At 33.6% G+C, this 25,979-nt stretch overlaps 2 protein-coding genes across 3 annotated transcripts; one reads left to right on the forward strand and one right to left on the reverse strand.

The window, feature by feature from the left end:
- The first annotated feature begins 575 nt into the window (after positions 1-575).
- LOC120087238 (S-adenosyl-L-methionine-dependent methyltransferases superfamily protein) lies at positions 576-5,315 on the forward strand. Of its 2 annotated transcripts, none has more exons than XM_039044162.2 (15): positions 576-936; positions 1,015-1,129; positions 1,237-1,348; positions 1,440-1,484; positions 1,598-1,665; positions 1,761-1,815; positions 1,907-1,986; positions 2,074-2,157; positions 2,252-2,365; positions 3,359-3,477; positions 3,574-3,691; positions 3,885-4,018; positions 4,142-4,295; positions 4,444-4,523; positions 4,993-5,315. In XM_039044162.2, the coding sequence occupies exons 1-15, from the start codon at positions 740-742 to the stop codon at positions 5,078-5,080; spliced, it is 1,563 nt and encodes a 520-aa protein (XP_038900090.1). In that variant the 5' UTR covers positions 576-739; the 3' UTR covers positions 5,081-5,315. The 2 variants fall into 2 exon arrangements, with proteins under 2 accessions (XP_038900090.1, XP_038900099.1); XM_039044171.2 differs by having other exon boundaries at positions 580-936; positions 2,086-2,157.
- Positions 5,316-5,592: 277 nt separating this feature from the next.
- GHS1 (Ribosomal protein S21 family protein) lies at positions 5,593-7,770 on the reverse strand. Its single transcript, XM_039044184.2, has 2 exons — positions 7,098-7,770; positions 5,593-5,877 (listed from the first exon to the last, which is right to left on the reverse strand). The coding sequence occupies exons 1-2, from the start codon at positions 7,541-7,543 to the stop codon at positions 5,766-5,768; spliced, it is 558 nt and encodes a 185-aa protein (XP_038900112.1). The 5' UTR covers positions 7,544-7,770; the 3' UTR covers positions 5,593-5,765.
- Positions 7,771-25,979: the final 18,209 nt, after the last annotated feature.

Consider the following 25,979-nt stretch of genomic DNA (forward strand, 5'->3'; position numbering starts at 1 on the left):
TTTTAAATAAAATTAGTTCAAATCTCTAGTTTTTCATGCATACATCTAAACAAAATACTAGATTTATAAATATTCAAGTCACAATCTCATATATTTTAAAAAATACCTGCGGTTGACGGCGACACAACAGTGGCGGTAGGGAGAAAAGTAGACGATGGAGTGGATGGCGAACGACAGATGGTGGATGACGATTGGCAGCAGGCTAGGGCAGAGAGGAAGAAAGAAAAATGTTGGAGATGAGGAAGTAACTGATTGAAGAAGGAATGGTTGAGGTTTCTGAGACCACTAACTCATGTACCCGGTATATGAGCTAAATAGTCGTGGACCCAATCAATCTACGATTATGGTCAAAGATGCATGCCAGTCATGTGGCAGTCATATGGAAATGTCAGATGTGTAGCTCGTACACATGATTTGGAAGGAAGTCGTGGACCTCGTTCACGATTTAGATTAATATCATGGGCCAGGAACACATTTTACCTGCAATAGTGTATCAGGTCCACGTTTTCACTATCCTATTTTTGTCAGTTCTTTCGGTCGAACCCTATTTTTATCAATAATTATTAAAAATCATTATTTAAAAAAAATCATATTTTTTTTGGGGAAAATTTAACCAATATTTTTATTTTGACGAGATATTTATTTGATAGAGTAACTCAAGTTATCCATCAATTCCCGCCAGAGCTCCGCCATAGCTCGCGCCACTGCTCCGGCGAGTCACCGGCCACCGGAGATAACGATGCTTCAGTGCCACTTTACGGCTAGCCGAATTACGCCGTTTATTACTTGTCAGCTCTCTACCAGCTCAGTGCGCACTCGTTCCTCTCCTTCGCCGCCGTCACCACTCCCGCCACCACTGCTGTCTTTCGCTGCAAAATCAACTCCCGACTCAGTATCCTCACCAGCATGCGCACTTCAGTGCACTCACTTTCAATCGTATGTTCCACTTCGACTACAGTTCTATTCTCTGAACCTCATCGATCGAGTAATTACTTTTGTTGCTGAACGTTTTAGGTGCTCCGGATGCACACACGAGTTCGACCTCCACCGGCCGGTCATCGTTGAGGAGGCGACTCAATTCTTCAACGATCTTGGAGTATCAGATTTTACGTTTGATAGTTGCAAACTGGTTGACTTGCTTTTGCTTATCATTTTGTTCGTCTTGATAGAATTCGTCTAATGCCTTGAATAATCAATCGTCTGGTTTTGTTTTTTGGTACATTGCTGTGTTTTTAGTGGGGATGGAGGTGCCGTGCAAAATTGGCGGTTCGTGGCTCGTCCACAAGCCCTATGATCGGGCTCTATCAAGAGGGAACTCATAATGTTGTGGATATTCCTGATTGCAAAGGTTCCATTTCAACTTATCTTAGTGGATGCTTTATTCTTGTTCTTCATCAATTTTGATTGTTTATATCATAAAAAATTTACTGGATTTTCAGCTCATCACCCCAATATAAATGCGGCAGTTGAATTGTTAAAACAAGGTGTGTTCTTTATGAAGCTCAAATGATATGAATGCACATTTCTTCTATTTGTAAATTTAGGGGCTAATATATGGGTTGAATTATTTATATCTTCTTTGGGGTGCTATCTCAAGGTATCACTGAATTCGACATAGTGCCTTATGATGAAGATCAGGGGACTGGTGACTTGCGATATGTTCAGGTTACTAGTGAAATATTCCTCAAATGAATGTAGAGCATGTGCATTGGTTTGTTTAATGGTTATGCTAATGATAATACTCGATAATTTTGATGCAGATGGCCGTGACAACGTATAGCACATCCCTTCCATCCTCAGAAAGATACGAAAATGGTTACAAGCTAACTACTCAATTGATGTTAGTCTAGACTAGTGCTTATGGTCTTAGAAAATCTAGAATTGATTAACTTATCTCTGTTTTCAGGTAAGATTCAAATAGCATTAGTTTGGAATTCGAGGAGTGAAACTTCACAGAATTCTGACAAGCTAAATGCTTTAGCCAATGTGAGTTTTGAAAATCCCTCACCCCAAGAAACAATCATGCTTGGCAAGATGTCCATTTACATTTTACTGTAATGTACTGAAATACAGTTTTTATGGAAGAATGGTGGTATCCGGAGTAACACTCATCTAGTTCATTCTGTGTGGGCAAATTTTCAAACATCAACAAACAATGTAAGTTTCTTCCAACATAAAGAGTCGAAGTGATAAATATGTGTATTTCTATCATTTGTTGCTTAGCTTGCTACATGATTTACAAATGCTGCAGGTAATATTTGGCAATAGATGGAGGCATCTTTTAGGCGAAAGAGATTTTTGGGAACATGTTGGAGGAATAGACATTTGTCTGACTCCATCGAGTTTTGGCCAAGCAAATACCCAGGTTCTTAGATATTTATGTTTCAGATTTCAGAAAGCCTTTTAATTGCCAAGAAATAGGAAAACTAAGATCCAACTAGTCCTCCAAAGAAAGCTACTACTCGCCAGTATCAGATCTTGGAGGCTCTTGATTCTGAAGAAATATATATTATTACTTACAATTTCGCCTGGGGATTACGACTTGTTTTGATACCCCCCCCGGGTTCCTGAATCTTAAATGCCTAGTTGCTGATTGTCTATCTAACCTTAGAAATAATAATTATTAAATGGAATATCTCGTTGCTACTTGCTACACTGAGTTTGGGCTGAGTTGAAAGATTTAAAAAATGGTGTCCCAAACTTCATCTTACTTACACGCTAAAACTTTTTATGGTACCTCTGCTCTTAAAACTCCCAAAAGAGCGGCAAGTATGGGATTGGTTCAAATAGATTTTGGTTTCGTTCTTCGAAGGGTGGCAAAGAGTCAGCTGAAGACACAAATTAGGGGAGTCAGCTGGATTTCACACAAAATATTGAAAGGTTGGAGAGCCTATTCCAAATTGTGCTTAGGAAAGAGCAAAAAGTATTAAGGTGAACCCCACAGCCTTCTGCATCGTTTTCATTTAGGACACGTGAATGGGGGCTGAGGTCGGCTTCTGGGAGTCTATTTTCTGAAATCCATCATTGATTTCTTGGTGAAACAACCATTTAAAGACTCGCTATTCCTTCGGAATTTTTAGATCTAAAATGGTTTCAGAGATCTTTGGGCCGGGGAATCTCTTGCGTGCACAAGGTATTGGCAATTACGATTTGCTGGAGAAATTTCCAAAATTTTCCAACCTTGAAAGTCTAGATCTTAAAGCAGGATTACAAATTTCAATCTGGTTCCAGCATCTGAGGCCAATCTCCAAATTTACTAAACTTTGTTATTGGTGTCTTATGCCCGTTAAACTTTTTTTATTGGCGCCACATCCTGACAATTCCATTACATCATATAACGTATACTCTTTTCTTCCAGGCTTTTGATAGTTTGCTCCGAAAGTTGCAGAAGTATGTTCCTTATGGGGCATCAGTTGCTGATTTGTATGCAGGAGCTGGTGTAATTGGATTATCACTAGCTGCCACAAGGAAATGCAGGCAAGGACCAGGACAAATTTGCATCCTGTGGGGTTTAAAGTTCCATTTCGTTTACACGTATAGAAGTTGATAAACCAGTGTTACCTCTGTTTTCAGATCTGTCAAGTGTGTTGAGGTCAACAAAGAATCTAAGCTATCATTTGAGAAGACGATTGAACGTCTGCCAGATCGAGTTAATAGCAGTATCAGCTGGCACCATGCAGACACGTCGAAAGTTGGTAGTCCAGCCCAAGTTGTGTTTTTAATTACCCATCACTTAGCTACATCTTAAGAAATCTTTGTATTTGGTGGCCTCTCATTTATTTTACTGATTCTTGTTTACTGCATGTGAGATTTACTCTGGTATTTAGAATACTCAAGAAAGTTAATTGGTTCTTTTCTTTTTGGTGTATCTACTAATTGCACAGGAGCCTCTTACTTGGATTGTGGGATCAGATGTGGTTATTGTGGATCCTCCAAGAAAAGGTTTGGATGCACCACTTGCTGATATGTTGCGAGATATATCATCATTAAAACGTAAAGTGAAGTCATTATCTAAAAGGTTGGATTTACTTTTACTCATCTTGGGGTAGTTTTAAGACAGTTGATTTGGATGACCTCTAAGGCTTTTGAATTTTCCTTTCCTGACACATTAATTCATTGTACTTTGAATATCAATCTCCAGCCCACATTTGATGGATAAGAAAGATGAAAAAAGGCCATGGGTGTTACGTGCAAGAGAAGAAACTGTCCAAATCGGGAGTACAGATTTAGAACCTAATCAATCCCTGCCTCAGACCCTTATTTATATAAGCTGTGGATGGGAAAGCTTCAAGGAGGTAAGTTTTTAATAAAGCTGCCATTAAATTCCATAAAAAAACTCAACTGTATTTCTGCTCTCCTTCCATGTTTTCTGATATGCTCGCATGAACTTTTGACAATGTGTGCATTGAAAATATAGATTATAGCTAAACTTTCTCTGTATAGGATTGCAAAATGTTACTGTCTAGCAAGGCGTGGCATTTGGAGAAGGCTCATGGTTTTAATTTCTTTCCTGGCACTCAGAGGTAATGATCATATTTCCTTTCCGTTGATTCTTTTAGGTTAAACCATAATTAGCTCTTTGCAAACCATGACCATTTTAGAGAATTGATGATATGATGGTTTCCTTTTTCTTTGAAATGCTTGTATAAAGATTGATTTGTGCATCCGCTTTTGATCATTCCAAAACACCACGTGAACACCCCCCTTGTTCTTTGTTAAACTCTACTATTCCTTTCTAGTCAAAGATACCAAAAATTTGGCCTTATAATGTTGGACTAAAGAAACTTAGTTTTTTCCTTTCAAAGGTTAGCTGTAGAGAAATGAGTATTCTCATTTTCAAATCATAATTATGCTTAGTTTCTTCAAGATCTCAACATCAATCTTCTACTTTGGCCAATGTTTTTGACAGCAGATCGGTCATTTGTACTTTTGTATGACATGAATTTCGATATATTTTTTTCTTGAACAAAACATGAATTTTGATATTTGCAGTATTGAGGTTTTGGCCATTTTCAAGCGGGGTCAAGGAGTTCCCCAGAAGAAAAAGAAAGTGGTGAAGAAGAAAAAGAAACGGCTGTGAGAGAATCCTATCACTATATTAGGTAGAAGCTTCAAGCATACCTGGTTAGAGTACCATCAAAACATTATACACTGTCTCGAGAAAAGTGTATAATGAAGTTGTAGAGGACCAACAAAATTCTTAGAGGTTTTTTTCTTTAGTGCTTTTGTGGGTGTTAAGTGACTCGTTCCATTTTCCAGAAACGGGTATTTAAAGTGTAAAGCCATGACTTAATAATAATCCCCATTTGGCTGAAGATAACTAGTATGCCTTCCTCGCAGCGTTCTTTTCTCCTCTCTTAGGACTAGTCTATACTGTGCTGGGAACAACCCAACTATGATTTGTGCTTCCGAATCATCAAATTTATGGACAATTATTGGTAAACCAGAATTCTCAAACCGCATTGCCTTGGATTGGTGAGTTCGATTAAACTGGTGGATTATGTAGCTCTTTCTAATTCATAAGTTTCAAAGTTTTCTCATTGGCTGATTCTAGGAGATTATCCTTATAAGGTGTTTGTATGTATTGATATGTAAAAGGAATGATCATTTCTATTTATTCAAAAGGAATATTGCAAAAACTTCTCAACTAAAGAAGATATTACATGGAAAAACAACTTACATTACAGAGTACTAACAGCTTCCCAAAATCAAAAGATGACCAGAAAACATTAAACACTTTGGTGAGGGCGAACTTTTGGATTAGGTTAATAAGGAATGTTTTCTTCTTCAGGTAAATCCCAGTTGTCATCATCAGCTTCCTGCTTGGTTGCAGGCACATCCTGCTTGTTCTGTGGTGTAAATCTTGCCTGTGGGCGCCTGTTATTCAACCAAATCATAGCTTAGTTTCATGAAACAACTTAGCACACAAATCCCATCCATTTTCCTTTAATAAAACATTGTAATTAGCTAATGGGGCCTCAATAATTCACTTAATTGGGTAATAAATCTTTAATAAGACATTCTCTACATCCATCTTCCAACTTGAGTAGAAGTTCCATAATGGTATTTGGTTTCAAGATAAAAGATGTTAGGAATTTGAAGGTTCTGCAGGATATGAAGTTCACAAACACAAGAAACAATAATAACTAAAACTTAAAAAAGAAAGGAAACAAGGAGGAAAAATTACACAACATAAAGATTTATACTTTTTAACTGTGGCTATATTCTGTCTTCTATAAATTGTACAAGTTCCACTGTAATGATGAAGATTATAACAATAGAAGAACAATGATAAGAAATGCAATGGTGACGTTGGAGATGAGAATAGCTACCTTTGTCCATTACGCCATGTTTGGATTGATACAAATATACACTTCTTCAAGATTATGCTTTACTTTTGAACAAATTATTCAATGAAATTCACATTAAATGTTGGATGCAAACCCAAAAATCTGCATCTTCCCTAATAACCACTATATAAATTTAAGATGCTTCTTTCTCATACATCTAACAAGTGTTACTATCAATATCCTATACGTTTTTTTTATACCCAAATGTTATAGGGTCAGTCAAGTAGTCCTGTGAGATTATTTTAAGTCGGCATAAGTTGGCCCACACACTCATGGAGATTATCAAACATTTAACAGGTGAAAAACTACAAGCTACATTGAAGGCCAAATAATTTCTATTATTCATAACACACAGAGAAGTTCTCTCTCAAGTCCCCTTAGGTACGAATTTTACAATCTCCATGTTCTCTTAACTCGAGTTCCAAAACCTAAGTTGCTTGAATGAGTAAAAAGATAAAGCCCTACACATTTGATTTACAGACTTTTGATGCCGAGCCTACGCGCCAAATGACCCCTTAAGAGTAAGGGTATATAAATCTCTACAAACTCTTAAAACTCCCTAGTCAATTGTGGATAAGACATCTATTACCTTCCTAGCAATCAAATTCAAACAGAACACAAATCCCAAACAGCTCCAAGGGAGAAGAATAAAAATCAATCAAAATCCCAACAAAAAAAAAATCGGAGAGTTTGCCAACTAAGAACACAAGTCCCAAAAGGAAAGCACAGGAAATTATAGAAACAGACCTGCGGCGGTTGCGTTTAGCAGCCTCGCGAGTCTTGCGCTTCCTGACGTCTTGAGTGTTCTCAAAGAATCTCCGTCTCTTACACTCCTGAATCACGCCGGCCCTCATAACCTCTCGCCGGAATCTGTTCAGGAGCCGCTCCTCCGGTTCATTATCATCCACAAGCACCTGCACATTATAAGCCGATCTGAAGAACATTGTGTTGGCGAAGGCCAGCGACGGACAGATAACGGAGGCCAATTCCGCCGATAACGGCTCGGAATGGTTGGGACCCTGTTGGGGCTTTAGGGAAACCGATCCATCCTTGGATTTGAGCGTTTGACACTGAGCGGCGGCGGCGGCGTGATTTGCCGGAGAAGGAGAGGAGACAATGAGGGGCTGGTGGGGTTTTGGGGGCGGTGGTTTTGAGGGTAAGAGGAAGGAGAAGAAGCTGGAGAGAGAAGCCATGGATGGCTCTGGTTTGGAATTCAGTCTTATCTGCTCCCTGTTTTGGACTTTTGATGGAACTTTTCTTCTTCCTGAAACCCAATACTTCTCACACTCTCAAGTTTGTAAATTGTTTGTGGATAAGTTTCGCAATCCATTAGTTTGTAAGCTGCCTTTTTTTCCGGGGTGGGGGGGACAAAAATAGAAAATTAAATCAATAGCTCGTTGTACAGTTAACAATGAGATCCAAAATAATAAAGGATGTAAACGAAGGATATAGAGATATGATACAAAATTAGCGTCAAATATCATTGATAGCAAGCGATAGCTATGGATAAATAACTAAAAATGTCACATGCAGCCCACAATTTCGCACCTCTTCTTGTGATTTTCTCAAATTAAAAACTATTAGTGATAGTAAGGGATAGCAGCTATCAATGAGCCACTAATAGCTGTCGTAGTTGTCATCATTGATAGCATCTATCCGTGATTGCTTTCAATTTGAAAAATATTAATACAACTTTGAAGTAGTAATACTTGAAATATCACCTTTCAATACTGTCATTTTTTAATGGCTATCATTGATATACATTGATCAATTAGAATCAAACTTAAAATATTAACACCTAAGACTATCAATAGGTATCAACGATTGATTTTTATAGGTAGTTATCAACTTTTGAAAGAAAACTATCATCTTTCAAAAATTAACATTTAAAGCTATAAGTGATAGAAGTCTATCAATGAGAGGTCTATAAGTGACTATCTTTGATATTTATCTAAGCCATATAACCAATATCATTAATGTCATTCATTTAATTTATATATACCTAAGTCATATCACTAATATACGGGTATCACTGATAGTTGTGGCTATTATTGGTAACTTCTATCAGTGGCTATCATCGATAGCTTTTAGTAGTGGCTATCAATGGTAAACTTTCATCAAATGGAATTGACTTTTGTATCATTGATATCATCAATATATGGATATCACCTAAGTTCTACTATCGTTATCACTGATATTACTTATATTATAGTTATCAGTTATAGCTTCTATCATTAATAACATACTATCAGAGATAACTTTTGTCATTCCTTTTTACCATTAAGTAACATCCTATCATTGATAGCTTCTATCACTAATAACATGCTATTAGTGATAACTTCTAGACATTCTACTTACATTTTAGTTCGAGGTTCAATTTTATTAATTAAATTAACTAAGTTGACTATCAATGATAGACTTCTATAAGTGAATATTACCTCTGAAAAAAATCATCAAAGATTAAGCTATCAATGATATAAATTATTAGTGGCTATCACTGATAAACTTTCATCAATGACTATCAATTTTGAAAGATTAACACTCAAGACTATCAATGACTGATATTGAGAAACTTTTATCATGATTATCAATAGTATCATTCATAGACTTTTACCACCAATGTATATCTAAGTTCAATATCACTAATACATGAATATGGCTGATATCTATCTAAGTTTTATCACTAATATAACTAATAATTGATATTATCAATATACAAATATTATCGTACAAACACAAATATTTTAATTTGTGCCTTTCATTTTGGGCCATCTATGCCACTTTTCCAAGTTTATTACTGATATACATCATACTCTTAAATTCATATAAAAAAAACTATTTGTCTCTTTCATATCATTCGCATTTCTCATTCTTTGAGAAATAAACTTATTTAATAGCTATTCTCGTTTCTTATTTCAAACTTTTAAGAAGTGTTTTTAAAAATTGTGCAAATTTAAGGACTAAAAAGAGTAATTTATTTCAAATTCGTTTTCATTTGCTATTTATATTCAATGTTTTGTAATAATAATCAAACTTTTTTATTGGTTTGTTGGTATTAAGTTATTTATGAATTGGGTACTTTCAAGTCTTGGGTACAAAACTAAAATGGAAGAAGCAACAACCAAATAAATGAAAGAAAATAAAAATAAAAAAAGAATGGGAAGAAACAAAAGGTAGAGAAATTGAAAGAAAATAAAAAAGAAAAAAAGAAAGTGAAGAAGAAAAACTAAAGAAATGAAAGAAAAAAAATGAAGAAGCAACACGGAGAAAGAAAAGAAAAAAGAAACAAAAAAAAGGGGAAGAAACAAAAACCGAAGAAAGGAAAAAAAGAAAAAAGAGAAAAAGAAAAGGAAGAAGAAGGAAAGAAAATAAAATTAAAAAAAATAAAAAAGAAAAAAAAGAAGAAGATGTGCAACAAGACATGACAAAAGAGGACAAAATTGAAAATTAAAAAAAATTAAAAATTGACTTGTCTAACACTTTCATATTTAAAAAAGATGATATATTTTTATATTTTTCTCATTTTACTATCTATTATAAATATCTTATATTATAAATTCAGGATATTTGTATACTATCTGGAAGACAACCTGTTTTGTGGCCCACAGGACCTCTCAAATGACATAGGTGTGAACTATCCTAATTGTAGAAGCAAAACTTATGAGTTGCAAAACATTTCATATTTTTTTCATTATTTTTTTTTTGAGAAGAAATATATAATAATTATTGAGTTAACTACTTATTTATTATTGAGAAGAAATTTATATTCGTGTCGGCAATGGTTGGCAATTAATTGTAACTGTTTTTGTAAGTGATATTTTATATATTTTGAATTAGAATTTGAGATGAGAGTTTGAGACATTCATAAATATTTTTCTAAGATTATAATTTTTAATATTTTATAGATTATAAATAAAAATAATATACTAAATATTAAAATAGAGCACACAAACATCTTGAGATCTTTCGAGATTAAATAGATATTGGGAACATTGTTTAAATATTTTATTTAAGGAAAATAACATTCATAAAACCAAACTCCACATGAGTGGGACAAGAGCCCCCACTTTGGCTTAATGCTTCATAAGTATTAGTATAATTTATATTCAAATCCACATGGGAGTACCCTCTTACAAAAATCTATATGGAAATACTATAATGCTAGGATTGAAAAAAAAATTTGAAACATGAAGATTTTGCATATCATGGGCCAATCGATTTATGATGAAAAAAACTACACTCGTGTCTGTGTCAAAGCTTATTACTCTTTTAACGAAAAGATGCAAAGTCATTACTCGAACATCTTCTCCAAAGTATGGTGATGTTTGATGCTAAGCAAAACTACAAATCTTTTAAAATGGCTAGAGTTTCGATTCAGCTAATCTCATCGGTTAGATATGCATATAAGAACAATTAGTTGAAATAATAATAATAATAATAATAATAATATGTTACAAGACTTTTGGTTTTCCAAAAACTTTTGAAGTTCTAGAATTAATTATAATTAAAAGAAAAATAAATTCTTAAATTGTAGATAAACTTTTGGTATTCCTTCTCTTTATTGTTATTGATAATCGATACAATATTTATGATTAATTACTTTAAAAAAAACATATATATAAGGAATTACTTTTAGTAAAATTTATAATTATTTAATAATGATATATTTATAAATTTATAAATGAAAGAAGTTATAAATTTATGTTTTAATTAAATTATTAAATTACATTAAGAAAATGTGGGTGGTGTTGTGAAATTGAGGAGCACAACAAAAACCCAAATATGAAAAAATATAGTATAATAATAAAATAAATAAATATAATAATTAAAAAAATCAACCAAATAACAAAATATAGAAGTAGGAAATTAAAGGAAGAAAATTGGCTCCAAATAATTTGGATTTCTCACCAATATGTGCGTGTATTTTCGAGATCTACCAAATATCACTATCTATAGACAAAGTGATAAGTAGGATGTGGTCTTACATGTTAGAGCAAACATGCAAAACGCGGAAGCTAATAGAATCATTAAGCACTCTAATTACATTAATTTGAGTAATAAGCATGCAAACTCAAAGTAACATACGATAGGATTTTAGTTTACTACCATTGTAGATTACCACTTAATCCTTGCAAGCTCCACAAAATTGACTTGCAATCTCTTCAGTAGACCACCAAGAATGTCTTCTCTACTAATCTCAGCCTTTGATTGAGTGGTGAAACTCCAATTGAAAGGAAATTTTGAATGGCTTTGGAGGGTTGGAAAGGAAAACAATTTTCCACCTTAATTTTTTTCTAAATTTCAAGTTGCATGAACTTCAAAATGATCATAATTCAAGTATTTATTCAACTTAAACATGCAAGCATTAATTAAATAGCCAATTTACACTTCAAAATCCACTTAATTAAGTGAGCTAAGTGTTAGAGAATGGGGAAATCCACTAAAAAAAGTATTTGGGAAAAATCTACTAACAAAATCAATATATCAAATTTTAATTTAATTTAATATTTAACTTAATTAAACTAAACACAAATTCAATTTCTGAAAAATTAAAATTTGAAATTTGAAATTGATTTAAATTAAATAAATAATTAAAAATTTTAATTAATTAAATAATAATAGTTTAATATCAAATATTAAATTGATAAAACACCTAGTTCAAACATGAATCCATATTCATGTAATCAATAGTTAAATCATTATTTAAATATATTGAAATCTCCAAATACATTTAATTTCAATAAATTTAAACGTTAATTAAATCGTATATAATTATCCAAACTCTAAAATTGAATTTGAACATTTCAAATTCACTCAATATTCTAACCCAAGGTTTAATCTTTTTACGAGGTAGTAGATGGACCTAATGGACCCACAAATCATGAGCTCCAACGATTTGAGATTAATTGGCTAAACTCTTTAAACCGAATTAATCAATATTCGTTAACTATCGAGACATACCACTATAGCTCAGTAGTTGCACTCTCTTCACTGTAGATATATTTCTGTCCACTTGATTTAACCATAATCAATAAGTCAATCCTTCACAGGCTATTCGTATTTACAGCTAGATCAAAATTACCGTTTTACCCCTGTAAATACATCTTGTTCCTTAAGTCTCCACTGATCCTCTATTGAATAATCGGTTTATAGTCCAACTAATAAACCATATCCCTCTCTGTCATGAGAGCGCGAAGCCCCTTTATTCAAGTCCAACAATCAGTACTTAAGGGAACAACCTATCTGCTAACCCTAAGATAGGTATGAGTGAATTTCTTCTTGCAGGACTATGTCCCCAACTATCTATCCGGTTTTACCCCAAAATGGGAGGTTTATTGAGTGGTGATGTTGAACCACTCTCACCTATGCAGATCAAAGGATAATCCCGAATAAACAGGAGTTCATAGTTAGCTCTGGATTAAGATTGAGTTACCTTAGGTCATGATTTGAAATAGTCAGTTTTTAACGGTAAATAGTAGTTATAAAGAAAAGTAACTTTTTCGTGGTCCGATCTTATGCAAACGTCTTTTGCATAGGATGCCCCTACATGGACACCAAGTATGAATAACTACAAGGTACATGAACAACATGAAGATTGACACATGACTTTTAGGACACTAAGCATCAGGCATCCATTTTTATAATATTTATAATACTCTACTTAAATGCCCACATATATATAAAATGTTCCTCGTTAAAACCTTACTAAGAAAAAAACACCAAATGGGAATAATATCCTAGTGAAAGAAAAAAAAAAAAGTACATATTTCATATAATTTAATAATCTTAAAAGAATACAATATCTCTTCTCCCCTTCATGAAAACATCACTTGAGATTTCTAAATCTCCACATTTCAATTTTGTGCACCAATTTTTCAAAGGTTGCGGTAGGTAATGCCTTTGTAAATAAATCAGCCAAGTTATCCTTCAAATAAATTTGTTGTATAGTGATATTGTCATTTTCTTCAAGATCATGACTGTAGAAAAGTTTCAGAGAAATATGCTTTGTTCTATCTCATTTAGTATATCCTCCTTTGATTTAGGTTATGCATGTTATATTATTTTCGTATAATATTGTTGGAAGAATTTTACTAGGTGACAAATTACATATTCCACGAATGTTTTGAGTCATTGATCCTAACCATACACATTCTTACTAGCCTCGTGAATTGCGAGGATTTTAGTATGATTTGAAAAAGTGGCTGTTATGGTCTGTTTCACTGAAACCATGATATAGCAGTTCATTCACATGTGAATAGATAACCTGTTTGAGATCTAGCTTTGTATGAATCAGATAAATATCTAGAATCTTCATAACCAACTAGATCAAAATTTGATTTATTTGAATAAAATAAACTCATATTGATCGTGAAGGAACTTGTGAAGGCTATGACCGAAAACGTGGAGATCGTCCCAATTTTATTTTCACAGAATTACACAAATTTTACAGAATACAAAATATGCATAATCAAGAAAACAGTAATTTACAGCATGCTTAATAAATTTAGAAAAAAAAAAAGGAAATTTAGGGTTTGAGAAATCCTTACCTTTGAAGATTCGATCTTCTTCGAATTTCATTTTCTCCAAAACTGGTCACGTACTACCATGAACTTGAAACCCCCGATCCAAGATGGTCACCACCAACTAAAGCCTCTTGTATTCTCTAGGATGATAACCCAAGGAGTTGTGGGCTCTTGGAATTTTGGGAGAGAGGGATAGATTGAGAGTAGAGAGGATTTATGGGAAATTTTTACAAAGAGATCGTACAGAAACCACACTACTCCTCTGTGAAGGAAAAAAAATAAACGATAAAAAAAGGATCACTCCCACAAACCCCAGCACGTCTATCAAAAGAGAGAAAATAGAGAAGGGAGTTATAACTCCCTCCCAAAGTTAAATTCAAATTTTAATTTTAAAAAATATAATATAATTTTAATATATATTTATATGATAACTAACTTATCATATAATATATGTTAAACCATATGTTATATCATATATAACATATAATCTATAGTTTTTATATTGTATCAAATACATTATAACCTATGATTTTTTATCTCTCATACATGCATAGTATTTAATATAAATCTCATTTATTATTAAATTAATTATATGAATCCAAATTACATAATTAATAATGAAATGAAAATAGAATTTGCATTAAACATGATATTACTTAGATAAACAATGTCATTAGCTGTAGATTTATAGGTTTTAATAAAGCATTAAAATATAAGTGTTATAGTTTTAATAAGATAGTTTAAAATCTATAATCAAAAGTTGTATGCAAACATAGGTCCAAATTAATTTTAAATTGTTTAAAATTGATCAACCTAGGCTTATATTGGAGTTATTTCTAATGGGATTAGAAATAGATTAATTTTTAAATTTTTTTTTAATAGGATTAAAATGAATTTAATAAAAACATTAAATTTATAAATTTGTCCAAGGAACGTTCTGTCTAGTTAGGGGTATTTAAGCTGGCGGAAACGAAATACCTCCACCTAGGAACCGACCTAGAAGGTGAATTGGGCAAATATTTTATAAGTATGCAATAAATGATTGATTTTATTAAAGAGTTTAATAAATGAATACTTTAGTGGGAGGAAATTGGTATATGTGATATATCAAGCTTAAGCTCTCACGTCTCTAAGAGTTCACACTGTGAGACCCATGCTCGGCTTCATGTCACCCTGGGCATGACCTCCCTTCGGAAAGTATTTTCATGGGTTCATAACAAGAAAAATAGGAAAAGTGTTCGTAGTAAGTGGGAGAGGGACGAGTGTCAGCATATCCTACGGTCTCCTCCATTAGGTTGCACCGTGAGATTTTTGGTCTGCCTACATGTCATCCTAGAGCGACCATCCCTTCGGAAGGCCTGATCATAAGAGTCGAAACAACACAAACTCCAACAATGGATGTGGTTTTTTAAGTTAATCTTCAACAATTGTCTTTCCTTTCAGTAGCCTGTTAAAGCATACCTCTAGGATCTGAAAATGAGAGAGTCATACTTACGTGATGAATTAAGCTAGTTAGTGAATCCTCGATCGAAACAACAATAGCTAAAAGCTATAGGAATAAGAGTTATTCTGGTATTACTGATTAGTTGATATTGTATTAATTTAGGAGAGGAGTAACTTATCACCCTTCGATGGTTGTTGCTCTAAACCTCAGAAGTATAGTTGCAAAAACTAAAATCAATAGTTTAATTAGGCTTCTATGATTACATGTATTTTTGCTAAATTGATTGGATAATTATGTAATGGGTTAAGACAAATATAACTAATACAACCAACTGATTGTTATTTGTTCAGCATGTCTTCCACAATCATTTTCTTGCTCAAAAATAAAAAATTAACCAGTGAAAACTATGTCACGTGGAAATCTAAATGGAATACGAGTCTGGTTATTGATGATCTGTAGTTCGTCTTGACGGAGGAATGTCCTCCAGTCCCTACTCGCAATGCATCACAAGTGTTGAAGGATGCATATGACCATTAGACGAAGACCAATGACAAGGCCTGAGTCTACATGGCAAATCTGTTTGACGTTCTTAACAAGAAGCATGAGGCCATGATGTCTGTGCGTCAGATCATGGAGTCCCTCCAGGAGATGTATGGACAAATGTCCATTCAGATCCGGCACAAGGCCTTCCGCGAATAAAGGAAGGTCAGTCAGTGAGAGAACATACTCTCGACTTGATTCTCCAATTCAATGTTATAGAAATGAACGGAACGGTCATCGATGAGCAGAGTCAGATATCCTTTATTTTAGAATCTCTTTCGAATAGTTTACTTCAATTTCGTAACAATGCAGTTATCAACAAAATACAGTACATTCTGACTACCCTTCTTAATGAATTTCAGACTTATGAGTCCTTTACGAAATGTAAGGGACCAATAGAAAGAGAGGCAAATGTTGTCCATTCCAGAAAGTTCCACAAGGGTTCATCATCAGGAACTAAGTTTGTTTCTTCATCCTCTGAATCTAAGAAGATCTAGAAAAATAAAGAAAGGAAGGGGAATGCTCCCATTGCTAGGAAGTGCAAGGGCAAATGCTTCCACTGCAATGTGGATGGTCACTGGAAACACAATTGCCCTAAGTACCTTGCTTAGAAGAAGAAAGAGAATGAAGGTAAATATGATTTACTAGTTCTTGAAATTTGTTTAGTGGAAAATGATCATGATGCCTGGATACTTGATTAAGAAGCCACTAATCACATTTGTTCTTCTTTATAGGAAATTAGTTTCTTTTAGTAGCTTGAGGAGAGTAAAATGACGTTCAAGGTTGGAACAGTAGGTGTCATTTCAGCTCGTGCAGTAGAAGCTACTAAGTTATCTTTTGGAAGTAGAATTATGTTTTTTTAGAGAACTTATACATTGTTTCCAAAATGAGGAACCTTGTTTCTATTTCTTATTTAATTGAACAATCTTACTTTGTTTCTTTTTTTTTTTTTTTCTAATGAAGCATTCATTATGAAAAATGGTTTGGCTATTTGTTCAGCTAAACTGAAGAAAACTTATATGTATTAAGACCAACTGAATCAAAATCACTTTTAAATCATGAGATGTTTAAAACTACGAATACTAAAAAAAAAAAGGTGAAGACTTTCTCCAAGTAACAATGATATGTCTTTGGCATTTAAGATTAGGTCATATAAATCTCTATAGGATCGGGAGATTGGTAATGAATGGACTTCTAAGCAAGTTAGAAGATGATTCATTACCTCTATGTGAATCCTGTCTTGAAGAAAAAATGACTAAAAGAACTTTTTGTGGAAAATTCTATAGAGCTAAAGAGTCGTTAAAGCTCATACATTCGGATCTTTGTGGTTCAATGAATAAAGACTAGAGCAGGCTACGAATGCTTTATTTCTTTCATAGATGATTATTCGAGGTATGGCTACTTATACCTAATGGAATATAAGTTTAAAGCCTTTGAAAAGTTAAAAAAGTATAAGGTTGAAGTTGAAAGCCTATTAGGTAAAACAATTAAAACATTTCGATTTGATCAGGGTGGAGAGTACATGGATTTAGAATTTCAGGATTATGATGAATTAAACAGGCAAAATGTGGAAGAAAACAGAATCAATAAGTACTCTAATTACACTTAATTTGAGTTTAAAAGCATGCAATGACAAATTTACAAAAGGAGGTGATAAAAAGAACGATCTCAATCACGTTTGAGAACTCCCCTTATTCTAGGTGAACCCCCACAATAGTAATAAGAATAACCCCCAATAAAGAAAATGATAACAACCCCAAGAAAGCTAAACAGATTTGGCTTGGACAATGATCGATGATCTAAAAGAAAGGAGACACTTATTCCTAACTTCAAGATTTTGAACTCTCCACAATCTAATCGATCAAACTAGATTGAAAGTCTTAAATCATGCATTTCAAACACAAGAATACAAAGAAAAGCATAAAGTTTGAGAGAATAAACTCTAAGGAAATTTCATTCAAATTCAAAATGTTATTTAAATGACCAAAGTACATAGGTATTTATACAAATTGAAAAGACAACTTAAAAGGACACAACTTTTCACCTAATTGACTAGATTTAACAAAAACTCTTCAACTACATCATGAACCTTAATAAATGTAAATACATTGAAATAAATTAATACATTAAGCATTAAATATGTGGATGAATTTGAATTTCTGGATTCATTAGGACTTTTGGATGTCCAAGTGACTCTTGGAGCTTCAAGGGTTGCAACTTTTCATGATGAGCTAGAAATTTAGCTTGGAAGCAAACATTTAATCGTTTTTCAAGTCTTTTAACTCTAGCTCTTGTCATTGGTCCTTGAGGCATAATGATTGCCTCATGATTGGATTGACTTGGACAGTTCTCCTATAGATTTTCAGGATGAGCTTCAATTGAGCTAGTTTGAGCAGAGCTTCATTTTCCTCTTCATTTGAGTTGGTTTGAGTTTGTTGAGCTTCTCAGTTGGTCAACTCCTTATCAAGAGAGTTTCACAAGAAGTATACCTTTGTTGAAACTCTTCAAATCCTTACTAAATCCCACGAATTTGATCTTTAAATCAGTAGTAGACTACCAAAAGAGTCTTCTCTACTATTCTTACCCTTGGATTGCGTGGTGGAAACTATAAATTAAGGTTCAAAGGGTTCGAAAGAGAGTTGGGAGTAAAAGGAAAGTTCTGAAAAATTCCACTAATTTTCCAATTGCCCCCTCTAAAAAATCAGATAATGAAGCTTTTATTAAGCTTAATCATGTAAGCACTACATTCATTCAGCAAAGTGACACCTCAAAATGCACTAAGTGAGTGGCCTAGATGTCAAGAATTGGAAAATCCCACTACAAAGCTCAAATGTGAGACTTTTCCACTTACAAATTTAACATTCAAATTTTATTTAAATAATTAGAAGTAATTTAAATAATAAATTCAATATCAAAAATTGAATTTATTAAATCTGAAAAATATTCTATTTAAATAATTAATAAGACAAATTTAATCAATTAACTAAATAACAATAATTTAATATCAAATATTAAATTAATAAAACGCCTAATTTAAACATGAATCCTATTCATATAATCAATATTTAAAATAATTTAAACTCTCCAATTTACGTATAATTTCAATAAATTAAAACGTTTAATTATATTGAATATAATTATCTAAACCCTGAATTTGAACATTTCAAATTCAAAACCCTAATTTTGAATTTTGAACACTTCAAAATTTGCTTAATTTTCTAATCCAAGGTGTTAATATTTTATGAGCTAGTAGAGGGATCTTATGGACCTACAGATCATGAGCTCCAATAATTTGAGATTAATCAGTTAAACCCTTTAACCTGAGATAATCAATATTCGTTAACCACCAAGACATACTACTATAGCTTGATGGTTGTAATTTCTTTACTGTAGATATATTTTTGTCTACTTGATTTAACCATAATTAGTAAGTCAATCCTTTACAGGTCATTCGTATTTACAGTTGTGTCAAAATTACCGTTTTCCCCCTATAAATACATCTTGCTTCTTAAGCACCCATTAATCCTTTATTGAACAATTGGTTTATAGTCCAACTAATAAACCATGTCCTTCTCGGCCATGAGAGGGTGGGGCCACTTTGTTCAAGACCAGGAATCAACACTTAAGGGAACAACATATTTGTTAACCCTAAAATGGGTAGAAGTGAATTCCATCTTGCAGAACTATGTCCTCTGCTATCTATCTGGTCTTATCCCCAAAATGGGAGTCTTGTTGAGCAGTGCTATTGAACTACTCTCACTTATACAGATCAAAGGATAATCCCAAATAAACAGGAGTTCATAATTAGCTTAGGATTAAGATCGAGTTACACTAGGTCATCGAACTGAAATAGTCAGTTTTAACAGTAAACGGTCGCTATAAAGAAAAATGACTATTTCGTAGTTTGATCTTATGAAAAACTCTTTTGCATAGGATGCCCCTACTCGCACGTCTCTATATGAGCGATTTTAGGATCACGTCGTTTGTATCATTGTATAAAGTAGGCTGCATCCACAATATCTCGAGGAAGAGGTACCCAATCTCATTCATATACTTATCGACCTTTTTGGCTATACACTATAACTTGATTATTACATAATGAAATTTCAATAACACTTTTATTGAATAAAAACTTAAATAATATTTTTATTGATAAATAAAATATGTTTCCATGATTTATGAACTGCGAATTTTAGGACATTCCCAACAGATTATATAATAGAACATGGAATTTAATCCTAACTTTCAACACTTGGTACACCTTAGCAGAACGGTGTATCAGAGAGGAGAAATAGAACCTTATTAGATATGGTTCGTTCTATGATGAGTTATGTTCAATTACCTAACTCATTTTGGGGGTATGTAGTAAAGACTACAGTTCACATCTTGAACAATGTTCCCTCGAAGAGTGTTTTTAAAACACCTTCCGAGTTAGGGAGGGGGCGTAAACCGAGTTTACGTTACTTCAGAATCTGGGGTTGTCCTACACATGTGTTAGTGACAAATTCTAAGAAGTAAAACCTTGTTCAAGATTGTGTCAATTTGTTGGTTACCCTGAGGAAACGATAGGTGGTATGTTCTATGACCCTCAATAAAATAAGGTGTTTGTATCGACAAACACTATATTTTTAGAGGAAGATCACATGAGAGATCATAAACCACTTAGTAAAATGTAATTAAGTGAAGCCACTGAAGCATCAACAAGGGATGTTGATGCAACTGGTCCTTCATCGAGAGTTAATAAAGAAGCCAGCAATTCAGGTAAGTCTCGTTCTTCTCAATTATTGAGAGTGCCTCGGCATAGTGGGAGGATTGTGATACATCTTGACCATTACTTAGGTTTAACTGAAACTCAGGTTTTCATACCAGATGATAGTGTTGAGGATCCATTGTCCAATAAACATACAATAAATGACGTAGACAAAGACCAATGGGTCAACACCATGGACCTTGAAATGGAGTCTATGTACTCCAATTCAGTATGGGAGCTTGTAGATCCACCAGAAATGGTCAAACCCATAGGGTGTAAATGGATCTATAAAAGAAAGAGAAATGTAACTAGAAAGGTACAAACCATCAAAGCTAGACTTATAGTAAAGGGTTATACCCATGGGGGAAGGGATTAACTATGAGGAAACTTTTTTCTCTATTGTTATGCTTAATTCTATAAGAATTCTCTTGTCCATAGCCACATATTATGACTATAGATATGGAAAATTGATGTCAAGACTGCTTTTCTGAATGGCAATTTTGAAGAGAATATCTTTATGTCTCAGCCCGAGGGGTTCATAGCCCAAGATCAGAAGTAAAAAATTTGGAAGCTGAATCAATCCATTTATGAATTGAAATAAACATCCAAATATTGGAACATTAGATTTGATACAGCAATCAAATCTTTTGGTTTTGATCAAAATGTTGATGAACCCTGTATCAACAAGAAAATTATCAACAATAAATTAGATTTCTTAGTACTTTATGTCGACAATATCCTACTCATTGGGAATAGGGTACCTTACTGAGATTAAGGAATGGTTGGTAGCCCAATTCTAAATAAAATATTTGGGAGAGGCGCAATATGTACTTAGGATCTAAATCATTAGAGATCACAAGAACAGAATGCTAGCTCTATCTCAAGCAACTTATATCGATAAAATATTGACTCGATATTCGATGCATAACTCTAAGAAGGATTTATTACCTTTCAGGTACGGAGTTCACTTGTTTAAGGAACAGTGTCCTAAGACATCTAAAAAAGTTGAAGATAAGAGACGTATTCCCTATGCCTCTATTATGGGCAGTTTAATATACGTCATGCCCTGTATTAGGCAAGACATTTGTTAAACAGTGGGAATAGTCAGTAGGTACCAGTCCAATCTAGGGTTAAGACCACTAGATTGGACTGCGGTTAAGAACATCCTCAAGTATCTTAGGAGAACAAAGTACTACAAGCTAGTGTATGGAGCGAAGGATTTGATCCTGATAGAATACACCAACTCTAATTTCCAAACTGACAAGAACTCTAGCAAATTCATGTCAGGATCAGTATTTACCTTGAAGAGAGGAACTGTAGTAAGGCGTAGCATCAAGTAAGGGTGCATTGAAGATTCCACTATGGGAAGTTGAGTATGCAGCTGCTTGTGAAGCAGCAAATGAAGCAGTTTGGCTCAGGAAGTTTCTAAGCGATTTGGAAGTGGTTCCAAATATGAACTTGCCCATTACCTTATACTATGGGGCAGTAGCCAACTCTAAAGAACCTCACAGTCACAAATGAGGAAAGCATATTAAAAGAAAGTATCGCCTGATACAAGAGATTGTGCAATGAAGAGATGTGATCGTCACAAAGATTGCCTCAGAGCACAACATTGCTGATCCATTTACGAAGGCTCTCTTGGTGTTTGAGGGTCATCTAGATGATCTAGGTCTACTACAAGACATGTATATTGTATAATTTATGGCAAATGAAAGATGTGTAATGGGTATATGGATGCCCTAGTTTATTGTATTTATTTACCATATTCCCACCTTTTGATTTTGATATCGTGTACAACTCGCTGACAAGCGTTTTAGTGAGTGTTATTAATTGACAGTCATCAATAAAGAATTATAGGTGTTAATTTATTAAATGTTATTGTGTTGTTTTCTATTTTGTCTTAATAACCTTAAATCAATTAAACTAACATCTAAGGTTGTATTATGAATCTTGAACTGTATGTGAAGACATATAGGGATCAATATTCAAGATACAACCTAAAGGGACTATAGTAGAGGGATAAGGTTGGGTACCTTATCCTGGTAACACTATGGATACTACCCACTTTGTTTTTTATACAAATGCAATGATCTAATGCATTCGTATAGGTGACATGCGAGTAGGGGTATCTTATGCAATGAGTTTGCATAAGAACAGACTGCAAAATAGTAACCACTAGATGTAACACCGTTGATTAGTTATGTAACATCCCGAAATTTAGGAAAATTTAAGTTAATTATCTAAAATTATTGAGTTTAAATTTCCCTTTTATTTAGAAAATTGGAGTTAAATTGAAATAATTGAAAAAATTCTATTGGTTAAATTGAATTTAATTGATTAGATATTCGAACTGATTATCTTGAAAATATTGAAGTTTGCTTCCCTTTGATTTTGGATTTTAGGGCCAACTTAAAATAAAATTAAAATTAAAAGAGATAATTAATTTCATGTGGTTTTGAATTGATTTAAATATTTGGAAGGATTTAATTTGTATCAAATTGATGGATCTTATGCCCTTTAATTTTGGTTTTTGAAGCCTAAATTAAGATAATTTGAAAAGTTAATTGATTTCTAAATTTAATAGAATCTTTGGACATTTTGGACATATTGTGGTAAAATATTTTATTTTATCTTTTCAAAATTTGGAAAAAAATAAAAGAATTGAGATTTTTTCGAAATTAAATGAAAGTGAAAAGAGGTCAAAAATTAAGGAGAAAGCAATTCGATTTTTTAGCGACAGCTTCCACAAAATTTTCGATTTCCAAAGTTTGAACCGTTGGATTGTGCTCAAATTTGGTTAGCTTGTTCGAGATATATAGAGTTTCATTTTGAACGGTTGGATCGTTGTTTGAAGGTCTGGTTTGTTCGTAATCACTGCTGAATAAGATCTGTAAACTAGAAATTCTCCTTCTCTCCCACTCTTGCAAACCCTTCTCATGCAAGACCCTCACTACCAGCCGCTAGCCTAAACAATTTATGCTGTCCGACAGCAATACACACTGCCTATCTATGGCAGCCACAAGTTAACGCATCATCGGCCGCCATTTCCCCGATCTTTGCCGAAATTTTGAGAAAAACCTTGGGTAAGACTTATTTTTCCTTATAATTTGGGAGGTGAAGTTCACCCCTTTGATTTTTGGGTTAAATTAGTAACCTCTCTTTGGTTTGAAACTTAGATTCAAGGTTTGGAAGTTTTGAGGCATTGACCATCAAGCTAGATACCATTTTGTTTTGCAGAAAATTAGTGAAAATCGGTAAGTTTTGTAAGTTGTTGGATGGTTATTCTTTTGGATTGAGAGTAATAGTGGAAAAATTAAGTTATTGATTTTGGATTTAATTCATGATCAGATTGGCTAATTAAATCGAGTATTGGAATTTGTTTTAGACCAAGCGACAACTTTAGGTTGATTCAAGTGTACTAGAGAAGTTCTAAGGAGATTTTGTTTTGCGTTTTTTCCCAAGTTGAGGTAAATAATCTTACTATTAGAACTGCCCTAGTGCTCGACAATGATAATTATGATTTATTAAGGATTATTAGTTAGCCTGATATTTATGTCTACCTTCATTGATTGAGGTTTGAAATGACTGCAGTCAGGAATTGACAAATATGATTTACTGAGGATATATTGATAGTTTGATGTTTATGTATGCCTTACTGATATGAGAGTTTAAAAGGCTAGTTACGCATAGAGATGTTTGAATACTAGTATGATTTGAGTATATTATTTTTATTAGAGATCCTGCTGAATTTGAGGAGGATGAGATGCATACATATGTTGTAAAGCTATGATGAAGAAATTTATATGTATATTGTAAAATCATGATGATGAGATGTATATGTATGTTATAGAACCATGTTGAGATTGTGATAGTAATTTTACTGATTAGTTAGAATGCCCACCAGTTTGCGTTTCCTTCAGGGTTCACCAGATATTGTGTTTCCTTCGGGATTCACCAGATTGTGTTTCCTTCGGGATTCACCAGATTGTGTTTCCTTTGGGATTCACCAGTTTGTGTTTCCTTCGGGATTCACCAGTTTGTGTTTCCTTTGGGATTCACCAGATATTGTGTTTCCTTCGGGATTCACCAATTTGTGTTTTCTTCGGGATTCACCAGATATTGTGTTTCCTTTGAGATTCGCCAGATATTGTGTTTCCTTTGGGATTCACCAGTTTATGTTTCCTTCGGGATTCATCAGATATTGTGTTTCCTTCGGGATTCACCAGTTTGTGTTTCCTTCGGGATTCACCAGATATTGTGTTTCCTTCGGGATTCATCAGTTTGTGTTTCCTTCGAGATTCCCAGTTTGTGTTTTCTTCGGGATTCACCAGATTTTGTTTCCTTCGAGATTCACCCGAGGTAGTGGGTGTATTTAGCTACAGTAGGATAGAACTTAGTTTTTCATGTATGTATGTGTCCCATGAGGACTATGACAATTTATATGTTCCACCAGAGGAAGGCATCTAGAGGACATTGATGCCTAACCTGACCCCAGTAGTGGGGTTACTTACTGAGTATTTTATACTCATTCTTTCTCATGTTGTTGTTTCAGGTAAGGGTAGAGATGCACCAGCGATGGACAAGCGAAATTCGTGATCGAGCCACTGGGACTAGTTTTATGCTTCCGCTCATGAGATTTAGATTTCTTTTCATGTTTTTCTAAATTTTCAATTTTGATGTTTGAAACTTACTATTAAGAATCGTTTTCAGACTTATTTATTATCATTTATGATTTATAGGTACCTTATTGTTTTTTTTTAATATTTGAATTTAATGAAAGCCTTTTGCACTTACCTTATTTATTTAGCATTTATTTCACCATAAAAGAGTGTCGTTTTAAGTCCCATGCATGCATGTATTTAGTAACGGTCTAACTTAAGTCCTAGGGGATTGGGTCGTTACAGTTGGTATCAAAGCCTAAGTTTTAGGTTCTGTAGACTGACTTACGATGTAAGTCTTGGTTTTGTGTCCCTTATGGTTATCCACGGATCCTTTGTCCTCGCCAGGTATGTTCTTTCATTAAATGTTTTATGAAAGATGTGTTTAAAATCCTTCATGTCTAAGCTTTATATATTGACTAACTGTTATTGCTAGTTTAACGACCTGAAAGAAGATAGTATGAGATGGCTATTTTGTTTTGGTATTATAGAAAGAAAGAAGAATCATGATAAGGCCATTTGACGTTAGTTTAATTCATGGAAGGATTGTTAATAACGAACATATATTTCTATTCAGGGATATTGAAACCTGATAGAACTATGAATTGTTATGCACTTATGACATGAAAGAAAAAAAGGGATATATTTGGTTAAGCTATAAAATAAGGTAGGTGAATTGGAAATTCACTGGGGAATAATATTAAGTTTTGCATT

The sequence above is a fragment of the Benincasa hispida genome, chromosome 1 (genome assembly GCF_027475165.1).
Source record: "Benincasa hispida cultivar pf3 chromosome 1, pf3_genome.v1.1, whole genome shotgun sequence".
Classification (NCBI taxonomy): domain Eukaryota; kingdom Viridiplantae; phylum Streptophyta; class Magnoliopsida; order Cucurbitales; family Cucurbitaceae; genus Benincasa; species Benincasa hispida.